The 19,698-nt window shown below is 38.5% G+C and overlaps 1 protein-coding gene across 4 annotated transcripts in view; it reads left to right on the top strand.

Annotated features, from left to right (window-relative positions):
• The window catches only part of LOC104873740 (ATP-binding cassette sub-family A member 8-A), a 76,725-nt gene that overhangs the window by 19,811 nt on the left and 37,216 nt on the right, over positions 1-19,698 (top strand). For 3 of the 4 annotated variants that reach the window (XM_019210022.2, XM_019210021.2, XM_019210023.2), the window contains 13 exons: positions 1,231-1,372; positions 1,616-1,801; positions 2,750-2,891; positions 6,188-6,353; positions 9,887-9,945; positions 10,687-10,797; positions 11,457-11,632; positions 12,025-12,144; positions 12,346-12,484; positions 13,017-13,107; positions 13,633-13,772; positions 16,067-16,186; positions 18,076-18,274. In XM_019210022.2, coding sequence (XP_019065567.1) covers positions 1,231-1,372; positions 1,616-1,801; positions 2,750-2,891; positions 6,188-6,353; positions 9,887-9,945; positions 10,687-10,797; positions 11,457-11,632; positions 12,025-12,144; positions 12,346-12,484; positions 13,017-13,107; positions 13,633-13,772; positions 16,067-16,186; positions 18,076-18,274 — 1,791 coding nt within the window. The remainder of the gene's footprint in view (positions 1-1,230; positions 1,373-1,615; positions 1,802-2,749; positions 2,892-6,187; positions 6,354-9,886; positions 9,946-10,686; positions 10,798-11,456; positions 11,633-12,024; positions 12,145-12,345; positions 12,485-13,016; positions 13,108-13,632; positions 13,773-16,066; positions 16,187-18,075; positions 18,275-19,698) is intronic. The other variant, XM_033767279.1, reaches the window with a different exon arrangement.

The following is a 19,698-nucleotide window of genomic DNA, read 5'->3' as shown; positions in this document are numbered from 1 at the left end:
TGTCTCTGAGATGAAAGAAAATGAATCAGCTTCTTTGTTTTTTTAAGATATTTTTCTGCAACATGGAAGGAATAATACTTATTCCAGAGACATGTTGTGAGATGTAAATTAATAAATTACTAAGATTAACAAATACTGTGTGGCTGTATGTAGCTGGAAGTTTAGCTCAGTGGTGCCAGTGCCTTCCTGGCAAGCACAAGGTCCTGAGGTCAATCCCTGGTTGAGGAAAAAAAACCCAAACAAACAGCCAAACACACAAATACTATGTAAAGTAAGAAATATCTATATGGAAAGTTGGAACTGCTACATAAGTTACTTATTAACCATAATAAAGTATCATTAATGCCTTAATTGTATAATAATAGATTAGTAATATTTGCAGTAGTATTTAATTGGCCATTATTTTTGAGAGTACAGAAAAAACTAGATCATCAGAGAAAGTATTGATGAGAAATGGAAATTAAATATCTTACAAGGACAAAGGAAGATGACAGTAAAAGTAAGAGGCTAGGGGTCATTCTGTCTTACTAAAACACAATTTTTTAAATATGCAGAATATTAGGTGTGCACATAAGGAGAAATAAGAACCTGATTATAAGTGCTCTGAGTAAACAGACAAGGAATTAGAAAAACCATACGGAATAATTTCCTATTTTCATAAAAATGTACGAAGTTGCCAGGGATTTAGCTCAGCAGTTCGGTGGCCTGCCTTGCAAGCACAAGGACCCGAGTTCGATCCCCAGTACCCCTCCCCAAAAAAATGTATGAAGTCGTTTTTGTATCAGAGACCCTTTGCCTGTGGTGAAAGAATCTAACATTTGACCAAGGATTGCCATACAGTGGCAAGGCTCTGTGCGTTCCTTGGCGTATTGAAACCGCGCTCCTGTTACTCTTGTTTTCTGGAGGAGAAAAGCAGTTTAAAGCAGTTCTGTAAATTGCCAGAGGCCACAGAGATAAGAGTGTGGTGCAGACAGTTCCTAACCAAACAGATGACTTCTTTCTCTCCTATCATCATGAGATTTGTGTGGTTTATTTGTATTAATTCTAAGAAGAAGTTTATCTTTCTCCAGTTCCCAGTAATCATGTTCCATTTATATATCATAGAAGGTCCCACAAATAACTGGTAAATGAGGGAAGGAGTGAACACAGGGATGGATAATATTAGTTTCCAACCTAGGTACTTGTTTTTATCTGATCAAAGATTGAAGTAACACTTTGTTTCCATATCAGGTTCTCCTGGGGTTTGCTTTATGCTGGTTTTGTCTTCATTCTGACCATTTTCTTGGCGCTTATTACAAAATCAGTCCAGTTTGTCATCCTGACTAGCTTCCTGGTGGTCTTCAGCCTCTTTTTCTTCTATGGACTGTCTTTGGTAAGTTGCTGAGTAAAATCTCTCTGTCCAGTTTTCCCTTAGAGAAACAAACATGGCTTTCAGTGAAGACAGTCCGCACATACCTTGCATGGTGGATGGGTATGATATGTAGTGCTTCATGGTGCCAATCTGTGGTCCAAAGTGTGGAGTAAACCATAATTTTCTACATTAAATCTTTTCTTTCGTTAGGCAACTAGTAATTATTAGAGAAACATAAACCAACCGGATCTCCCGTCTTTGTAGATCACGTTGGCTTTCCTGCTGAGCGTCTTGCTGAAGAAGCCATTTCTCACCGGCTTTGCTGTATTCCTTTTCACAGTCATCTGGGGGAGTCTGGGCTTCATGGCATTGTACAGATACCTTCCCGGGTCCTTGGAGTGGATTTTAAGCTTCTTTAGTCCCTTTGCCTTCACACTCGGAATGGCCCAGGTGAGCATTTATTTACTAGCAGTATTTCCCAAATATCATTCCCCTCTGAAATTCAATAGCCTGTAGTCTGTGTTCCATGTTTAGACTTGAGAGGCTTTTGCCTCTGCCAAACAACACGACTGTGGGGCTGCAAAGATGAATTTTAAAAACTACAAGACATTTTCATCTAGAAATAAGCTCTTTTGTGAGTAACCAGAAAAGAATGAAGAGTAGACTCACAGTTCTCTATGTACAATATTAATATTACAAATCGAATTCTAACTTTTTCCAGTTAGCCGGTTCACATAATAATGTAAAAGTGATATATGATGCAATTCTGAAAATTACAAAAGAAATTAAAAATAATATTTCTTAGCCAGATTAGTCAAAAGAAACACTTTTTTCATTCCTAAAATATCTTTTCTTCACTTTCCCTATTTTCTTATGATAAAGAGACCATTTCTGCCCCCCAAATATACAGTAAGATCAATAAATTGTCTCGTGCTTATTACAAATGAACTGCATAGCACTCCTCTTCTTGAAAAACACGGATCAGGCAATGTTTTTCCACTGTCCATTCCTTCCGTGCACAGTGCAATTTTGAAGCATTTTCAGCTCTCATGCAGCCATCCCCTGAAACTCCTACCTCACCCCCATTCCCAACTCTGTGAAATTCTGTGTAAGCACCTGATTAAATGCTGCCTCTTCTATGATCTTCTTTTCTTTCTTTCTTTTTTTTTTTAACCAACTCCACCCTTTTCATGTGGAACACAAGTCTACTGTTTCCGTTACTAAATTACAATACAACTTAGACATGGCCCTGCTTTCCAACAGAGAATTGCAAACAGCTATACGATTTAATTTTGTATTCTCAGGGTCTGGCAGGAGGTAATGATCACAGTCTATATCATAGCTAAGTTTTAAAAGAGTTGATTTGCTGTAATTTATTGGTTTATTTTTAATTTTCAGCTCTTACACTTCGAATTTGATATGAATTCTAATACAGAATCGATGGGTGACTCGAATCTAATCGCAGCTACAATTTTCATGTTGTTCCTTGATAGCTTATCCTATCTGGCATTGACGTTTTACTTTGAAAAAATTTTGCCAAGTAAGTAGTAGCACAATAAAACTTAACATTCTTTTCATAGTTGCGTTTCTTGGAAATTTTCTTCTACACGTGTATTACCTATATTTCAAGGATTTATGCATTGGCAGGAAGGAGACCATCATAACCATTGGTGCATAAAATTATTTCTTTTATTCTCTTGCAATTTAACTGCTCAGGTTTGAAATCTGAATTCTGTGTACAGAGTCAATAGCTCTTTGGTTTAATTAAGTATATGTTTAGCTTTTCCTCTGTCTCATTCTCCTTTATACACTTAGGATATATGATTCCTAAATGCTCTCTGACTTGGCTCTTAACCACAGAAATTTGTAGTTACTTAAAACTCAGGGGTTCTGACTTTTGCTTGCATACCAGAAATACCTTAGGAACTTGGCTAAGTTTTTTTGTTTAACCAACAGTTTATATATTTATCCTGTATAACATGAAATTATGAAATATGTTTAATTGTGGAATGGCTAAATCGAGCATATGCATTACCTCATATACTTTTTTGGTGGTGGGAAGACTTAAAATCTACTCTCTTAACAATTTTCACTGTAACAGGCTGCTATTATGTACTGCATTGCCATGGGGTAAGATCTTTTGAATGTCTCCTGTCTGACTGAAATTCTTTATCTTTTGGCCAGTGTCTCCCCAATTCTGCTCTTTCCTCCCAGCCCCCAGTAACCTCTATTGTCCGGTACGTTTCTCTTTTATTTCAACCTTTCTCGATTTCACAAGAAGTTAGACCATGTGGCGTTTTTCTTACTGTGCTTGGATTGTTGCACCTAACATAATGTCCTCCAGTTTCACTGTGTTGCTGCAAGACATTTAAGGAAAAACCAAAATCAGTCCAACCTTAGACATTCTGATCCCGATGTTTGGGAGCCAGCACCGAGCCATCTGTATTTTCGAAACTTCAAGATGGTTATGATGTGAGCCAGACTAAGATAGGAAGGGAACTCAATCAAATAGGTATAATTTTATTCTTGTGCAATTTATCAGAGTGTCCCCATAACGTACGCTCCTCAAAGGCAGTATTTTTTTTTTTTTTTTTTTTTTTTTTTTTTTTTGTCTTATTGGCTGAAGGAACTCAGAAAGTCTGATACATCCTGGGTACTCAGTAGGTACTTGAGTACTTGTCCAGGATGCTGTCCATGCTCTAGGACAGACACGGTGTCATGCTTGCCTGTATTTTCCACAAACAAAGTGACCAGGACTCTTCCCCAAGAAGCCCTAAGTAAATTTAGAAAGAAAGGGAGAGAGGTAAATGAGTGAGAGGAAAGAGGTAGGGGGATTCCTTGATTTAGTTAACTGACCATGTTGATTTGAGAGAATAACTCGTACATGGTGAGTGTGTCTGCCTCATCGAAATGTTCAGAATACAACATTTCACTTGGATTATCATTTTTTGCCAACATGTGTATGAAGTGTTATAAGTAGCTTGCTATATATCCAGGCATATAAATAAATTTGAACTTATCTTTGTCTGTGTGTAGTGTTTAGATTATATGCTTGTATGTCCACGTTTTATTTTGCCCACCACTGATAAAAACTAGTACAGTACAAAGGAAAAATACTTACCCAGTGTAAATGGCCCGATAACATTTGTCTAATCTGAGCAACATTAACATTTCTTTAAGAAATGGTTAAAAGTCGTTTTCTATGTTCTACTGCTGTCTTTGTTTCCACTGTTAAATTGAAAAGATATTTGATTTAACAAATTTCAGTATTTATTCGAGGTGTACTCTTCAAGCAACTTGAGACTACTAATTCTTCATTCTTTTTCTTTTTCTTGGAAAATACTACTTAACCTCCCCCCCCAGTTTTTTTATTCTTTGAGTTTTCCCCAGTGCTATAGCAAGCAGGAATCCTTCCTTCCCACTCATCTACAATCAGCAGTGTCATTTGAGGCAAGAGATTGCCCTACGGCTCCAATGTAGATTTATAAGTAATTTTCTTTGGCTGTTGGCCATGTCCTTGTGAAGTGTGCTCTACATTTCATCTTTTCTCGGGCCTCAGTTTAAAATTTGAGGAAATCTAATGTGTAATTATATTTCTTTTAACATAATTTTTGTTATCAAGTGTGGATTTTTTCCTGCCTGTGTAAGTCATTTTCCCCTGCTGTTTATTTTGCCTTCATTTTTTTTCCATTTTCCCTTCATTTTTGAAAGACATATGTTCACTGAGCATAGAGTTTCAAGCGGACAGTCTTTTTTTGTTTCAATAATTTAACGCCAATGTTCTTTAAACCACTTGCAGATGACAGGATCCTACATTTTTCAGCTTGCATTGTCCCCACCAGGAAGGATCCTGTCGCTCTTATCTATGCTGCTTTCTGTGTAATGTCTTTCTTGATCTTGTGTCTTATAGATTTTGACTTTTTCTTTTAGTTTTAAGCCATTTAATTTTTTTTTTTTTGAGACAAGGTCTTGCTATGTAGTTCAGGTTGGCCTCACACTCTGTATGTAGCCTGGGCTGGCCTCAAACTCATGGTGATCCTCCTTGTCTCAGCCTCCTGAGTGCTAGGATTACAGGTCTGCACCACCATACCTGGCTAAGCCATTTAATTTTCAAATTCATTGGTATGGTCTGCCCCATTATATGTGCTTGGAATTCCCTGAGCTTTTTGGATATAAGACTTTGTGTCTTTTACCCACTTTGGCATATCTTTAGCTAGTGTTCCTTGAAACATTTTCTTTCTTTTCTCTGTTCCTTCAGAAACCCCAGTTATATGCATCTCACACCTCTTGAGGTTTTTATTTTTCCCACAACCGAAGAAAGGAGCCTCATAAGAGGAACTAGGGATACATTAAATTTATTCTGACTATAGTACAGGTGGAGAGCTAGTATCATGCTGCCCTTCATATTATTTTAATGAATTCACTGTGTCTGTCCTTTTGCTTTCTTAAAATCTATCATGGTTTTGTTAAGTTATGCTGCCTTCCCTAAAAACCTTCATTTTATTTGTTTAATAATCAGTTCTCACCTTTTCATTGGCCCTATAATAATACACAGCATTGCTAGGTCTGCTTTTCGGCTTTTGTGAGGTGAGAAAGGTCATTAATATTGCTGTAAAATTGAATCATCTGTATTGTTTATCAAATGTTTATTGTTTATAAAGCTCCTTGTTTTAACAGCAATATAATAGTAGCATCTAATGATTTTTTTCTTTACTGTTGTCCACACCAAACATTTGAAGACACTTCATTTTGTTGACATTGTGTTCATGTTTGGTGGTCCTCCAGTGCCCCTTAATACCATAACTGATCTCGTTTAATTCTGTCCGGGTCACACAGATGAATACGGACATCGACATTCCCCTTTGTTTTGCCTGAAGTCCTCATTTTGGCACCAACAAAGAACAGCTGACCATGTGGCCCTTGAGGATGAAACAGAATCTGAGTTTTCCGATGAGGCTTTTGAGCCAGTGTCCACAGAATTCCACGGGAAGGAAGCCATCAGGTAATAGATGCTGTCGTATGTGGAGAATGGCTGGGTTGGATGCTATCCTCAGCCTGAGCCTGCCCCAGACAACGCTGAGGCCGTAGGGGTCTTTTTTTAGTCCCTCCCATGGCTCCTCTCTAACCTCTTCTAGCTGTGTCTGTAACCATTACTGTCCTCTGTCCCCCACTTCCTTTTAAATCCAGGTGTTACTATCGGTGTCAACCGTGACATCTAATAAAGCGTTCACATACCAGCAGCTCAGTTCAGCAACACCTTCACCCTGCCTGTGTCTGTTGTTTTTCTTCTCTGAACTTTGACATCTTTTCCTTTGCTTCGGTGGTTTACAGTTTCCTCAAGTCATTTATATTACCTGCTTTCCTTTTCCATTTTTTTTCCTCCTCATCTATTTATCATTTCAACAAAGAAGACAAAGGAGCGAGAAAGAGGAAAGCAAAGGCCTGGAGGTAAAAACAAGTAGTTCAAGGAGATGTGCCTTTTAGAGTTGTGCACATCTCCTTTTCGTATGGCAGTAAAATCTCCATTTTATCTGGAGCTAGTAGTATTCACTGCCAAATAAAGAATAAAAAATCAGCAAGGTCCCCTTCTCTTCCATGAACATGCTCTTAACTCCACTGCAAATAGTTAAAAAAATTTCTCCTGTCTGCAAATGGGAGCTGTTTAATTTATACTTTATAGCCTATTCCATTGTTAGCAGCACACTTTGTGCCCTGTGGTTTGAACCAGTCTTAATCTCACAGTGAAATTCACGTTAGGCAGTGGCTTTGATCTGTTCATTTGTCTCTTTAATATTTTCTCCAGCAACTTAGCAGAGCAGAAGTGCTTTGGAAGAACGAAATATAGGATTGAAACAAAAGTAGAAACTAATTCAGACAGTAAAGATGAAACCTGAACTATGTGGTAAAAGATTACAGGTGACAAATAACAAACATAAATTGGATGAATTTCCAAATCATGTATTTTCCTAATAGAATAAAACCTGGCAGATAAAGTACCTTAGACTCCATGGCTATACTAACAGCCATAGTTACTTACTCTAGTAGTCACCTTTTTTGTCACTGAGACACAATACTTGACACTTACAATTTAAAGGAGGAGAAGCTTAATTTGACTCATGGCTCTGGGGATTCAGTCAATGGTCAATCGGCACCGAGGCAGAAACTCCATGGCCAAAGGGTGTGGTGGTGAGGCAGAGCTGCTCCTTTCATTGTGGCTGGGAAGCACAGCAGAGTACAACCAGAGAGGAAGGGGCCAGGGACCAGAAAAAGACCCCAGAGACACACTGCATGGCCCACCCTGACACCTGAGAAGTGTGCTCCACCAGTTGACTGGCTGGATGTTACAGCCAATCAAGTTGACGTTCTTCCCTGATGCCATCATTGTAATCCCTTCTGCTAAGGTAATGCTCATCATTTAATCAATGGCATCCAATGCTTTTGAATGTTTACAATGAGTCATCTGCTAGGTAGGCAACGTGAGATACTGTTTAGTTTCTCTGGCACAAATAGGATGACACCGAGTAGCTCATTTATAGACTTGCATCTTCTCTCCACTTTTATACCATCCTAAGAGATTCTGGCTCAATGATTGAATCGGAGACGTCATCACCTCCGACACGCTGTTGAGTCGTTTAGAGGTCTCTTTTTGTCACCTCATTGTCTAGCCTTCCCATCAGTGGAGATAATTCAGCTCAAGGGTGACAATCCCAGTGCCTGTGCCACAGCCAAGTCACCAAAGGAATCAGAGCCTTTTCTGGTGGGGGTCCTACGACAGTACATGGCAAGACAGCAGGTATCTCAGTCTTAATCTCACAGTGAAATTCACGTTAGGCAGTGGCTTTGATCTGTTCATTTGTCTCTTTAATATTTTCTCCAGCAACTTAGCAGAGCAGAAGTGCTTTGGAAGAACGAAATATAGGATTGAAACAAAAGTAGAAACTAATTCAGACAGTAAAGATGAAACCTGAACTATGTGGTAAAAGATTACAGGTGACAAATAACAAACATAAATTGGATGAATTTCCAAATCATGTATTTTCCTAATAGAATAAAACCTGGCAGATAAAGTACCTTAGACTCCATGGCTATACTAACAGCCATAGTTACTTACTCTAGTAGTCACCTTTTTTGTCACTGAGACACAATACTTGACACTTACAATTTAAAGGAGGAGAAGCTTAATTTGACTCATGGCTCTGGGGATTCAGTCAATGGTCAATCGGCACCGAGGCAGAAACTCCATGGCCAAAGGGTGTGGTGGTGAGGCAGAGCTGCTCCTTTCATTGTGGCTGGGAAGCACAGCAGAGTACAACCAGAGAGGAAGGGGCCAGGGACCAGAAAAAGACCCCAGAGACACACTGCATGGCCCACCCTGACACCTGAGAAGTGTGCTCCACCAGTTGACTGGCTGGATGTTACAGCCAATCAAGTTGACGTTCTTCCCTGATGCCATCATTGTAATCCCTTCTGCTAAGGTAATGCTCATCATTTAATCAATGGCATCCAATGCTTTTGAATGTTTACAATGAGTCATCTGCTAGGTAGGCAACGTGAGATACTGTTTAGTTTCTCTGGCACAAATAGGATGACACCGAGTAGCTCATTTATAGACTTGCATCTTCTCTCCACTTTTATACCATCCTAAGAGATTCTGGCTCAATGATTGAATCGGAGACGTCATCACCTCCGACACGCTGTTGAGTCGTTTAGAGGTCTCTTTTTGTCACCTCATTGTCTAGCCTTCCCATCAGTGGAGATAATTCAGCTCAAGGGTGACAATCCCAGTGCCTGTGCCACAGCCAAGTCACCAAAGGAATCAGAGCCTTTTCTGGTGGGGGTCCTACGACAGTACATGGCAAGACAGCAGGTATCACAATTCCCAATTTGAAACTATACTGCAAAGCCACTGTGATAAAAACAGCATGGTACTAGCAAAGAAACAGACCTGAGGATTAGTGGAATAGATTGGAAGATACAAAAACAACTCCAGAAGTACTCAGCTACCTCATTTTGACAAAGGAGGCAACCATCCTCACTGGAGGCAAGAAAGCCTCTTTTTAATAAATGGTGTTGGAAAAACTGGATCTCAACCTGCCAAAGATTAAAACTAGACCCTTATCTTTCACCATGCACTAAACTAAAATCCAAGTGGATTAAAGATCTAAATATTAAAAAAGAGTCACTAAATTTGATGGTAAACTTTTTTAAAGCCCTCGTTAATTCTAATGTGGAAAACAGAAATCAGCCAGGCCTGGTTGCCCATCCCTGTAATCCTAGCACTTTGGGAGATGAGACAGTAGGATCATAAGCTCGAGCACAGCTTGAGCAATTTAGTGACTCAGGGAGATCCTGATTCAAGGCAAAACAATTAAAAAAATGTTACTGACAACTCATAATAACTAAGTGAAATTGAGAAACTCTCAGATTTTCTTGTGCCTTAAAGACAAGAATTACCAATCCTCGTACTCAAACTCAGAATTACAGAATGAAGAAATTTGTCATCTTTCATTTTTCTTCCTGGTTTTTTTTTTTCAGAATCAGAGATCTTACAAAAGAATACAGAGGAAAGCCTAAAAATATTGAAGCTTTGAAAGGTAAAAAAATTATATTTTTTACATGAAAGTCTTGACTTTAGTTAAATTGATTTTTCCCTCATTGAACAATTACTAGATTTATTTTAGACTTTGTAAATGGGTGTTTGAATCTCATGATTAATTTTCCATCCAAGGGCACTATTTATCTCTGTTTTGGGTAATTTGGGAATTACATATACATGAAGGAGCTATAGTATAACATATAATAGTAGATTTGTCTAGTGGCTTTGCTCTGCAACTCATACTTTTTAAACATAGTTTAACAGACATTTTAAGATTGCAAGTATTTTGCTTTGGAGGAGAGACAAAAATATATGTGGCTTATAGGGCTTTTAGCTACACAATAAATTTTTATTTTCTTCGGTATTGGAGATCGAACTCAGGTCCTTGTGCTTGCAAGGCAGAGGGTGAAACCACTGAGCTAAATCCCAGCCCAATAGCTTATTATTGATCCATTTTTATTTATTAATTATTATGAAGTGACTCTAATCTGCCAGGCAATGCTGTTGAACCTAGGCATGTAAAACCTGTTTCACTTTTTAAAATCACACACTTTTGAAATTTACAGAAGGGTATACGGTAGCACAAATTAGATTAAACAAGTGAATGAATTTAGACTCAGAAACCATGACCATGTAGCTGGGAAGTATAGAGGCTCCCTAAGAAGCCTATGTCTATGTACAGGATGGTTTGCTTTCCTTATTTCTTTCACGCATTGTTCCCTCCGTGCTTTCCTCCAAGACCTAGCATTTGACATATATGAAGGCCAGATCACTGCAGTACTTGGTCACAGTGGAGCTGGGAAATCAACACTGTTAAACGTTCTTACTGGGTTGTGTGTTCCTACCAAAGGTAAGAGACTTTCCTCAAAATTGACCAGTGAGTCGTGTGTACCTTTAGTACTCCTTTGAGCACTAAGTTTAGATACAGAGAGAGAGAGAGAGAGAGAGCTGTCTGAAATGTATGTTTGGCTTATATTATTCATTTATAAAGTAGCTATAACCTTAATTAAAATATAGAGAATTTGAGTATTTCACAACACTCAGACGTTCATGACGTTATGACTCACTATGTCACAGATACTAATCCCCTTTTCTGTATACATAACAGTGTCTTTTGAAAAGCAGTAATGTGTTACTTCTCATAATGTGATTATTTGGCAAAGAAAATCTTCCAGTCTTTTTGGGTTAACTGTAGCTTGTGGCCTAGCATAGCTTCACTCACATATCTGGGATGTTTGATTCTCCTCTCCTCTCTACTCTGCTCTGCCTTGCCCTGCCCTAAGGTAAAGAAACTGACTTCCCCTCTTGATGGGAGGAGAAATGGGGCCATTTTTCAAACACCATACAGGTGAAACAGATCCTTAATATGAAAATTCGTAATATATCAATCATACGACAATTGAAGATGAAATCATACATCTAATTTTAGTAGCTTCAAAACATGTATGATCATCTTAAATTAAGGATGCTGCATTATCCTAACAATAACTTTCTATCCTCTGGTTATAGGTTGGGTCACTATTCATAACAACAAACTTTCTGAAATAACTGATTTAGAAAATATCAGCAAGCTCACTGGAGTTTGTCCGCAAAGTAATGTTCAATTTGACTTCCTCACTGTGAAAGAAAACCTTAGGCTGTTTGCGAAAATAAAAGGGATACAGCCAAATGAAGTTGATAATGAGGTACATAATATGGTAGAAATAATATAAAAATCAATAAAAGTGCTAGTCAAATGGTTAATCCAATTTACCCTAATTTTGGGTAAATTTGTGCAAAGAATATATTAATGTTGGAAAGAAAACCTAAAATTAATAGTGTGAAATATATAACCTGTGATTCTGTTGTTAGCTTTCATTATACTGGATCTTTTAATCTTGACAACTCAGAAAATATTATCTCCATTTTGTACATGAGATTGAGATAAAAAGATGACAAATAATTTACTTAAAGTTATAGCAAATAACCGTGGCATAGTATGCAAATCAGGCTGCTCATGAATGTAACCTTTGCACTTTACAATATAATGCTAGTAATTTTTTAAAATCTAGTTATGGTGATCATTATCTTTGTTTAGGTACAAAGAGTTTTGCAGGAAATGGAAATGAAGAATATTCAGGATACTCTTGCCCAAAACTTAAGTGGTGGACAGAAAAGGAAATTAACCTTTGGGATTGCCATTTTGGGAGATCCTCAGGTAGGTCACACTGACTGTGTACATAAATTCCAATTTTAAAATTCTTCATTTGCAAAGAAAATTGGTGATGAAAATTATATAATGGAGCATTAGATACAAGAATAATACCTCACCACTGTATCTTTTGAAAATTACAGCTTCTGTCTGTGTGGTCTGCTTCCAGTGTAAGTGCATGATTCTCTTTTGTTTCTTCCTCCACAGATTTTCCTCCTGGATGAACCCACTGCTGGTCTAGATCCCTTCTCAAGGCACAGAGTATGGAACTTCCTGAAGGAGCGGAAAGCAGGCCACGTGATTCTCTTTAGTACCCAGTTCATGGATGAGGCGGACATTCTGGCAGGTAACTGCTGGTTTCCTTAGCATCATGTTGAGAACTTTAAGAGCTGTGGCAATACTGACCACCATTCCCCACTGCTGCGTTTACGCAGATGGGCCCTGTGAACAAGGACGAGGTGGTCTTGCTAACAGAATGTGTGAAAAGTCTTTTGCCCTCCCAACTCTGGTCACTGATCACACAGGCTGTCATCTGCTAGGAAGCTCACTGGTTGCAAATTTCTTACATTCCATATTTTAAAAGATATGCATGTATTCTGAAATCAACTGGGAAAATGCAGATCACTGATGCATGACCAGTTAAAATTTGTAATTTGGTATTTACCTAGCTCAAAAATATGTGCACACAGTTAGGTCTTTCTGTGGGGTTGGAAGACACAGAAATAACCAGTGACACTCATCTATTAGCATCCTGCTCCTTGGCCATTATTACGGTGTACATTTAAAGCTGCATAAACTTCTGAGTAGTTCACGATACAGCCTATTGCCAGATGTCTGAAGAGAAGGGCGCCATCATTCTTTGTATCTTTGTTTTTCAGATCGGAAATTGTTTCTCTCCAAAGGGAAGTTGAAGTGTGCAGGCTCTTCTTTGTTTTTGAAGAAGAAATGGGGGATTGGCTATCATCTGAGGTAGGACCACTTAAGGGAGTAGGAATGGAGGAGCATAAGCAAAAGTAAGTCATGATGCTTAACACGGACATTAGAATACATAAGAACACCATGTGTGCATAAGGTATGTGTGTACAGAGAGAGAGGGTGGGTGAGTTTGGATATTGGATGTTGTGCATGTGGAAGAGACCACAGATAAGAGAAAATTTAAGATAGATTTAGATAAACGTGTACACTAGTTGACTGTATTCGAGCCCAGTATTCCTATAACTTTCACTGTCTTGACAAATGGTATTTGGTCTCCTCTAGAGTACCAGTATAGTTTCTTAACTAGTACCCAAGTTATTTTTACCACATTCATATACAAGTTGATTTGGGTTACATTTGGACTTATGAATAATTTTTTCTAGCAATCTTTTGGAATGATATTGGAGTATATTTGAAATAATGCATGCCCTTTGATATTGAGGCTAGCTTTTAAGAATTGAAAGCCTCTCTCTGTGTCTCTGTGTGTCTCTTTCTCTGTGTCTATTTTTTGAACACCAGTTTGCAGCTCAGTGAAACATGTGTCCATGAAAGAATTACATCACTTGTTAAACAGCACATCTCTGAGGCCAAATTGTCAGCAGAGAGTGAAGGAAAACTGATCTATACATTGCCTTTGGAAAGAACAAATAAATTTCCAGGTAATCCATTACATAGAAAGCATAACATGAAATCAGCAGCAACAATGAGAAAAAACATGATGCGTCAGATTAACATGTACCAAGCATGGTACCGAACTTTTGGAGTAAAGCAACAAACCAAATTCTCAACGTACTATAGAAGATTGGTATGATAACTGTCCTCACGTTAGATGTGAGTAAACGGAAGTACGCAGCAGGTTCTTTGCTAAAAGTTCTACAGGGTGGAACTGCTATGCCTTCAGCTCCATGATCTGAGGCAAAAGAGAACAAGGAAAGTCCTGTGGTTGGTGGCTCAAATGCTGCAGGTTTGGCATCATCCGTGACATTCTCCCAGGGGTGATGCCAGTCCTTGATCCAGGTGTGTAAGCAACTTGCTTCTTGTGGCTAAACCTACTGTATTGTACCTTCCTTCTGGAAAACAAAATTAAGCATTTCTTGCCAGGTTGAAAAGAACAAAATACAACTTACCTGAAATAAAAAGAAAACAAACCCAAACAAATCAAAATCAAAACAATAATGATAAAAAATTACGGGTTTATGAAAATATTCTAGAAATGCTTCAGTGAGTACCTAAGAAAAAGCAGAGCAGTAATTAGTTCTGCCCCTACAGCCACAGAATTTAAAGTTGATTTAATGCTTAGTGCAAGGACTGGATTATTTTATAAATGCTAAGAAACATTGTCATACTAAAGCGATTGATTTACATTGACTTTTAAGTAAGTCTCTTTTTTTTTTTTGGCAGTCTTTCAGTCCCCTTGAAGTGCAAAGGCAAATATCCTAGTGTTCAAAATTTGCAATGAGTATGGTGATTTGAAAACCTCTGGCTTAACTCATTTCTTAAGAGCCTCATTGTGTAGCTGTTTCTTTTGCTGTGACTTTAGAAGTCGCTTTGGTTATAGGGCCAATGCGTAAAATTAGACCTATAGTGCTTGTCATTCAGGGCACCGGCCTCTGGTCTCTGGGGATGATGACACCCAGGTTAGTGACTGAAACAGATAACTTGGCCCCATGGATGGTTCACAAAGGCAAGGTATGTGACCAAGCAAGGAAATTCAAGGGTATATTTTGTAGTGAAATGCAAGTGTTCCTTAGAACCATCAGGAAATATGTTAATTGAACTCTTATCAGCCCACTGAAAAAGAATATGTGACTTAGAAACAGATGAACTAAATCTCAGGTGGAATGAAGTGTGGCTCTCAGTACTCACTGGCAGTTCCAATCATATCTACTTTCCTACATTCAGTTCTTCGGTTGAGAAAAATGCTTAGATTCTCTAACTCATGTATTTCAGGAGGCAAAACCCTAGGAAAATCAGCAGGATCCAGAATTAGGGTTTTCTTTAAATTTCAGTTATCCTCTGTAACTCAAGCCTGTGGGAATAGACTTTCTTTATTTGTCCATAATAACACAGCACTGATATTTTGGATGGATGGATGGACAGATGGATGGAATCCAGAATTTCTAGAAAAAGTGAATATTAACACCATATTCCAGACAAGTTTTATGTCAATCTCTCAAGGTTATTTTCCCCTATATGATTTTATGTCTTATTTTCCTCTGAGCTCAGAAACAAGAGATGAAGGAGGCTGCAGTTCCTTCTCTTAGACTTATATTTTCTGAAGAAAAATTGATTCTGTATCACCATTGGCCTCTTTTAACAATAGTTCCTTCTCTTTTGTTGATTAGACTCTACGTGATTTTCCACTAGTGCCTTATTTATTCCTAAACAATGTTGGTAAACTATTTCCTGTAAAAGAATATTTATTTAATTTGGCTTAGAGTTAGACAGATCTAAATTTCCTTACAGATTTAATTTTCTAATATAGCTAATAAAAATTAATAGGAAAATTGCAGCAGAAATATGAATATAATAAATAATTGTCTTAGGAAAATAAAGTTTGGGCTATAGTAACATATAAAATCAAAATGAGAAGTTATTCATATTACTTAAGAAGTAAGCTTATTTATTATTAAATTTTTAGGGTTTTTTTTTTTTTTTTTTTTTTGTACCAGGGATTGAACCTTGGACTTTTACACTGAACTACATCCTGGACACTTCTTTTTTTTTTTTGAGACAGGGTATGGCTGAGTAGCCCCATTCTACTCAAACTCTCAATCTTTTTGCCTCCGTCTCGCAGAATATTGAGATTATAGGCACCTGGCTAAAATTTTAGTATGTAATGGATATGCTTTGCATTTCACAAGAACATTTTCAGACCTTCCCCTCTAGAATTAGAAAGCTGCGTGTATTACCCAAAATCACCTGTGATTTTCACTATCTGTTCATTCTTTAGATCTTTATAGGGATCTTGAAAGCTGTCCTGACCTAGGAATTGAGAATTACGGTGTTTCCATGACAACATTGAATGAGGTATTCCTGAAATTAGAAGGGGAATCTGGTATTGGCCAACCAGGTAAATAAAATGAAAGGAAACTACCATATAAACAGTATTTAGTGTCCTGTGCAGTGCACATTTTGAAAACATTTTGTTTCAATAATGCCGTAACTTTCCTGAGCTTCCACAACATTTTTAACTGTTTGGAAAACTTACAAAAGTGTGACCCCCATTTTAAACCCTAGATGTTTGAGTTTGATGTATTTGAATTATTTCTAATAGAAGTACTTCAAGTCACTTAAAAATAAAATCAGTAATTTTTATAAGAGATACAATTTTAATGGTTCTTGTTATTTCCTTAATTAAAATCATACCATGGCTTCATTGGAGACAAGTTAGAGTCAACAGAAAAGTAAGATAGACTCGTTACCCAGTGAGAACTCTGTTAACTTTTCAGAGTAGTTTTCTTCTAATCTTTGCTCGTGTGACTGAGTTCAAGACGGTCCCGAGATGCTAGAGAAATGAAAGCGCATCCCAGTTCTACTTCAAACACCTTTATGGGGACTTGAGCTGATTGCTGCAAACCTCCTTCCCCCTTCTATCCTAGAGTTTTCTGCGGTAGACTAGAAGCAGTTTGTAGCACTTTACCTGTTTCTTTCCCTCCAACCGTCGGTCTCACACAGACGCAGCTGTGGTGGTGATGGCCTACTGCAAGTTACTCCTCACCCCGGCTCTCTCTCTGCCAGTTACTCACCCTGGCGCTCTCTCTCTCGCTCGCTCTCTCTCTCTCTCTCTCTCTCTCTTCCCACTGGCTCACCCTCCAGGCTCAGCAGCACATCCACCTGGAAGGCAGTGAGTCTGTTCTCAACACCCACCTGCTCAAGGGCTTTGTCCGACTGACCCAGGGCTGGGATGCAACAGCCCTAGGAGAGCAGGACCAGACTTCTCTGCCATTTCTAGGCATTGAACTTATGGATTATATCTGAAAAAAATTAAAATTTCCACAAAGGTGCCTTCCCACTCATAAAAATGGATTGGCTTGCCCATGTTTTTCTTTTCATACTCCAGCAAAATTTGATGACCTCTCCTTAACGAAGTTCTTACATGTGTTGTTAAATTAATTCCTAAGGCTCTTACAGTATATTGTATACCTTTTTGTGTTTGTGTTGCTGTGTCTTGGCTTCTTTAAATGAAATTTGCTTTTAAAATCCATTCCTAATATTTCATTATATGAATCCTATTTAATTTGTATAAATTGACTTGACAACTAATAAGCCTATGGATCTGATTTTTCTACTATTGTTAAGGTTTATTGTAGAAAAACTAATTTAACAAAAAATACAATAATACTTTATGTTCACAGTTTGCTGAGATTCACCGTGAGTCAGTTTTATTACTTAGTTAATGAACTGTAGCTTACATCAAATAAAATGCCCATCTACTAATTTTTCATATTGAGAAATTTGACTTTCCTTAAATAATCACATAAAATGAGATTTACAACATTTTCTTCTTCACCTTCTCTATTCTCTTCCTAAGCTTTGCCCCAAGTGAATCCCTGTAAGCTACCTAGTCCAAAGTTTGTATTTCCCTCCTCTGGAAGCTAATACAAGTAGAAGAATAGTGTGTCAAATCCTTCAGTTTCATATTTGTGTGATGCAACTGTTACATTATATGCACCAGAAGTTTTCCCCCTTTATTGTTAAGTTACATTCTACAGTTTATTTCCTTTCCAGGAAACATACCTTGAAAAGCGTTTCTATTTTCAGTGTATTACGACTGAAGTTATAAACATCTGTTCACTTGATTTTATTTATATGTGTTTCCATTTTGTGTGAAATTTCTGCTCCTATTTACAAAGAGATCGTGTGGAGTCTCTGGATTAAAGAACGAACGCTCAGAGAAAGTTCAATCGAGAGCCCACGAACTGGCACTTATGAGCCCATTGCTTACATTTTGTTTTGCAGATATTGGTGCTTTGGAGGATGTACGAGCGGAAGGGACAAGAGACACAGGGAGGCTTTCCGAGATGGAAGACGTTGTCTCCTCACTTAGTGGGTTGAGGAAGGAGAAAGTTGGTCTGGCTCTCTTGTGGCAGCAAGTGTGTGCTGTTGCCAAAGTTCGCTTCCTGAAGATAAAGCACGAAAGGAAAGCTCTCTTCACACTGTGAGTGTCACCGGCTAAGGCGGGTCCTTGCTTCGGTGATCATGGCAATTTGGAAGTTGAAACTGAGGCAGCGGCACAAATTTACCACAAAAAGCTTTAACTGGAAGGAAAAGAGGAAGGAATTTTAGAATAAAGAGTGACCAGTGTGAGTCATAGCCACATTAGCTGGAAACCAAACCCGAAGTAATTTTACGGTAGAATAAACTGAAAGTTTATTATAGAAAAAGAAACAAAGCTGGCTGTCCCCTGGCAACCTCAGGAAGTGGCAGAGAAATTGGCTACTGGAGGGAAGGAGAGGAAGAGGAAGAGGTGGCGGGGTGGAGAGGAGAGACAAAGAATGGATTTCATTTTGTGAGGTTTCAAAGAAATGTTAATTATTCATGGATTTGCCCTCAGAATGGGGACGGGTTACAGGCAGGATAGAGTTGAGTATATGTGCAGGGTGAGTTTGCTTGCAGCCAAACATGTGCTTTAAAATGTGCTGTATCCTCCCTCGGGTGGGGCTTCTATCAGGGAAATCCTTTAGAAGAAAGGTCAGATGAAGTAGGGATGAGTTCTGTAGCCGATCCGTCAGCACCCTCACTTGCACCAGTCTCCTCCAGCTAGTCTGCCCACTCCAGCTTCTAACCTCAGGACTAGAACAGCTCCCTGACCTCCTTAAGAGCTTGACCGACTGTCTCTGCGTGTCACCACAGTTGTTGTTTTGTGCCTTTTTTTCCCTTCTCTGGCTGCCCTTCAAAGTCTTGATGCTGCTGTACCTCTTCGTGAATATTAAAGTGCTGTGATGCCTTTCAGTCATGAAGTTCAAATATATATAAATGAAAAAGCATTAAAAAAACAGATAAAAATTAATTCCAGCATCTAAAATTGTGCACACACCTGTTATTTCCATGAACAGTTCTGGTATTTATATGATATTGTATTAACACATTGAACTTGGAATTGGCCAGACATAGCTTGAAGGAAAATAGTAGAGGTGGCAGACATGTTGGAGTGTGTGTGTGTGTGTGTGCAATGTACACACAGCATTCTCTGAAGTGTGGCCATTAGACCGAGGCACCCTGAAGCTTCCCCTTCTGTCCTTCTTCTCCAGTGCAGGCTGCCCCCTCTTTGCACCACCTTAGGTCAGGTACTTCTAGCAGCAGAGCATAAACAACATCAGCCTTGTCTCAGTTACTGTTCTCTTCACTGAAGAGAAATACCCACCACCCAAAGTTAGAGAGGAAAGGTTCATTTTGGCTCACGTTTTGTAGAGGTTTCAGCCCAAAATCAGCTGGCTCCAAGGCAGCTTGGCACAGTAGAGGGTATCACAGAGAAATAGTTTGTGGCAGGCAGGAGGCAGAAGGCCCTGAGCTATAAGTGACAAAAGCAGCTTGTTTCTGCCCCTTTTATATTCTCTCTAGGATATCAGGTGTAGGGAGGGC

This window comes from Fukomys damarensis, unplaced genomic scaffold (genome assembly GCF_012274545.1).
Source record: "Fukomys damarensis isolate Sample0158 unplaced genomic scaffold, DMR_v1.0_HiC HiC_scaffold_23, whole genome shotgun sequence".
Taxonomy (NCBI): Eukaryota; Metazoa; Chordata; class Mammalia; order Rodentia; family Bathyergidae; genus Fukomys; species Fukomys damarensis.
Note: the sequence above shows the minus strand (reverse complement) of the source record. Positions and strands in the feature narration are given on the sequence as shown.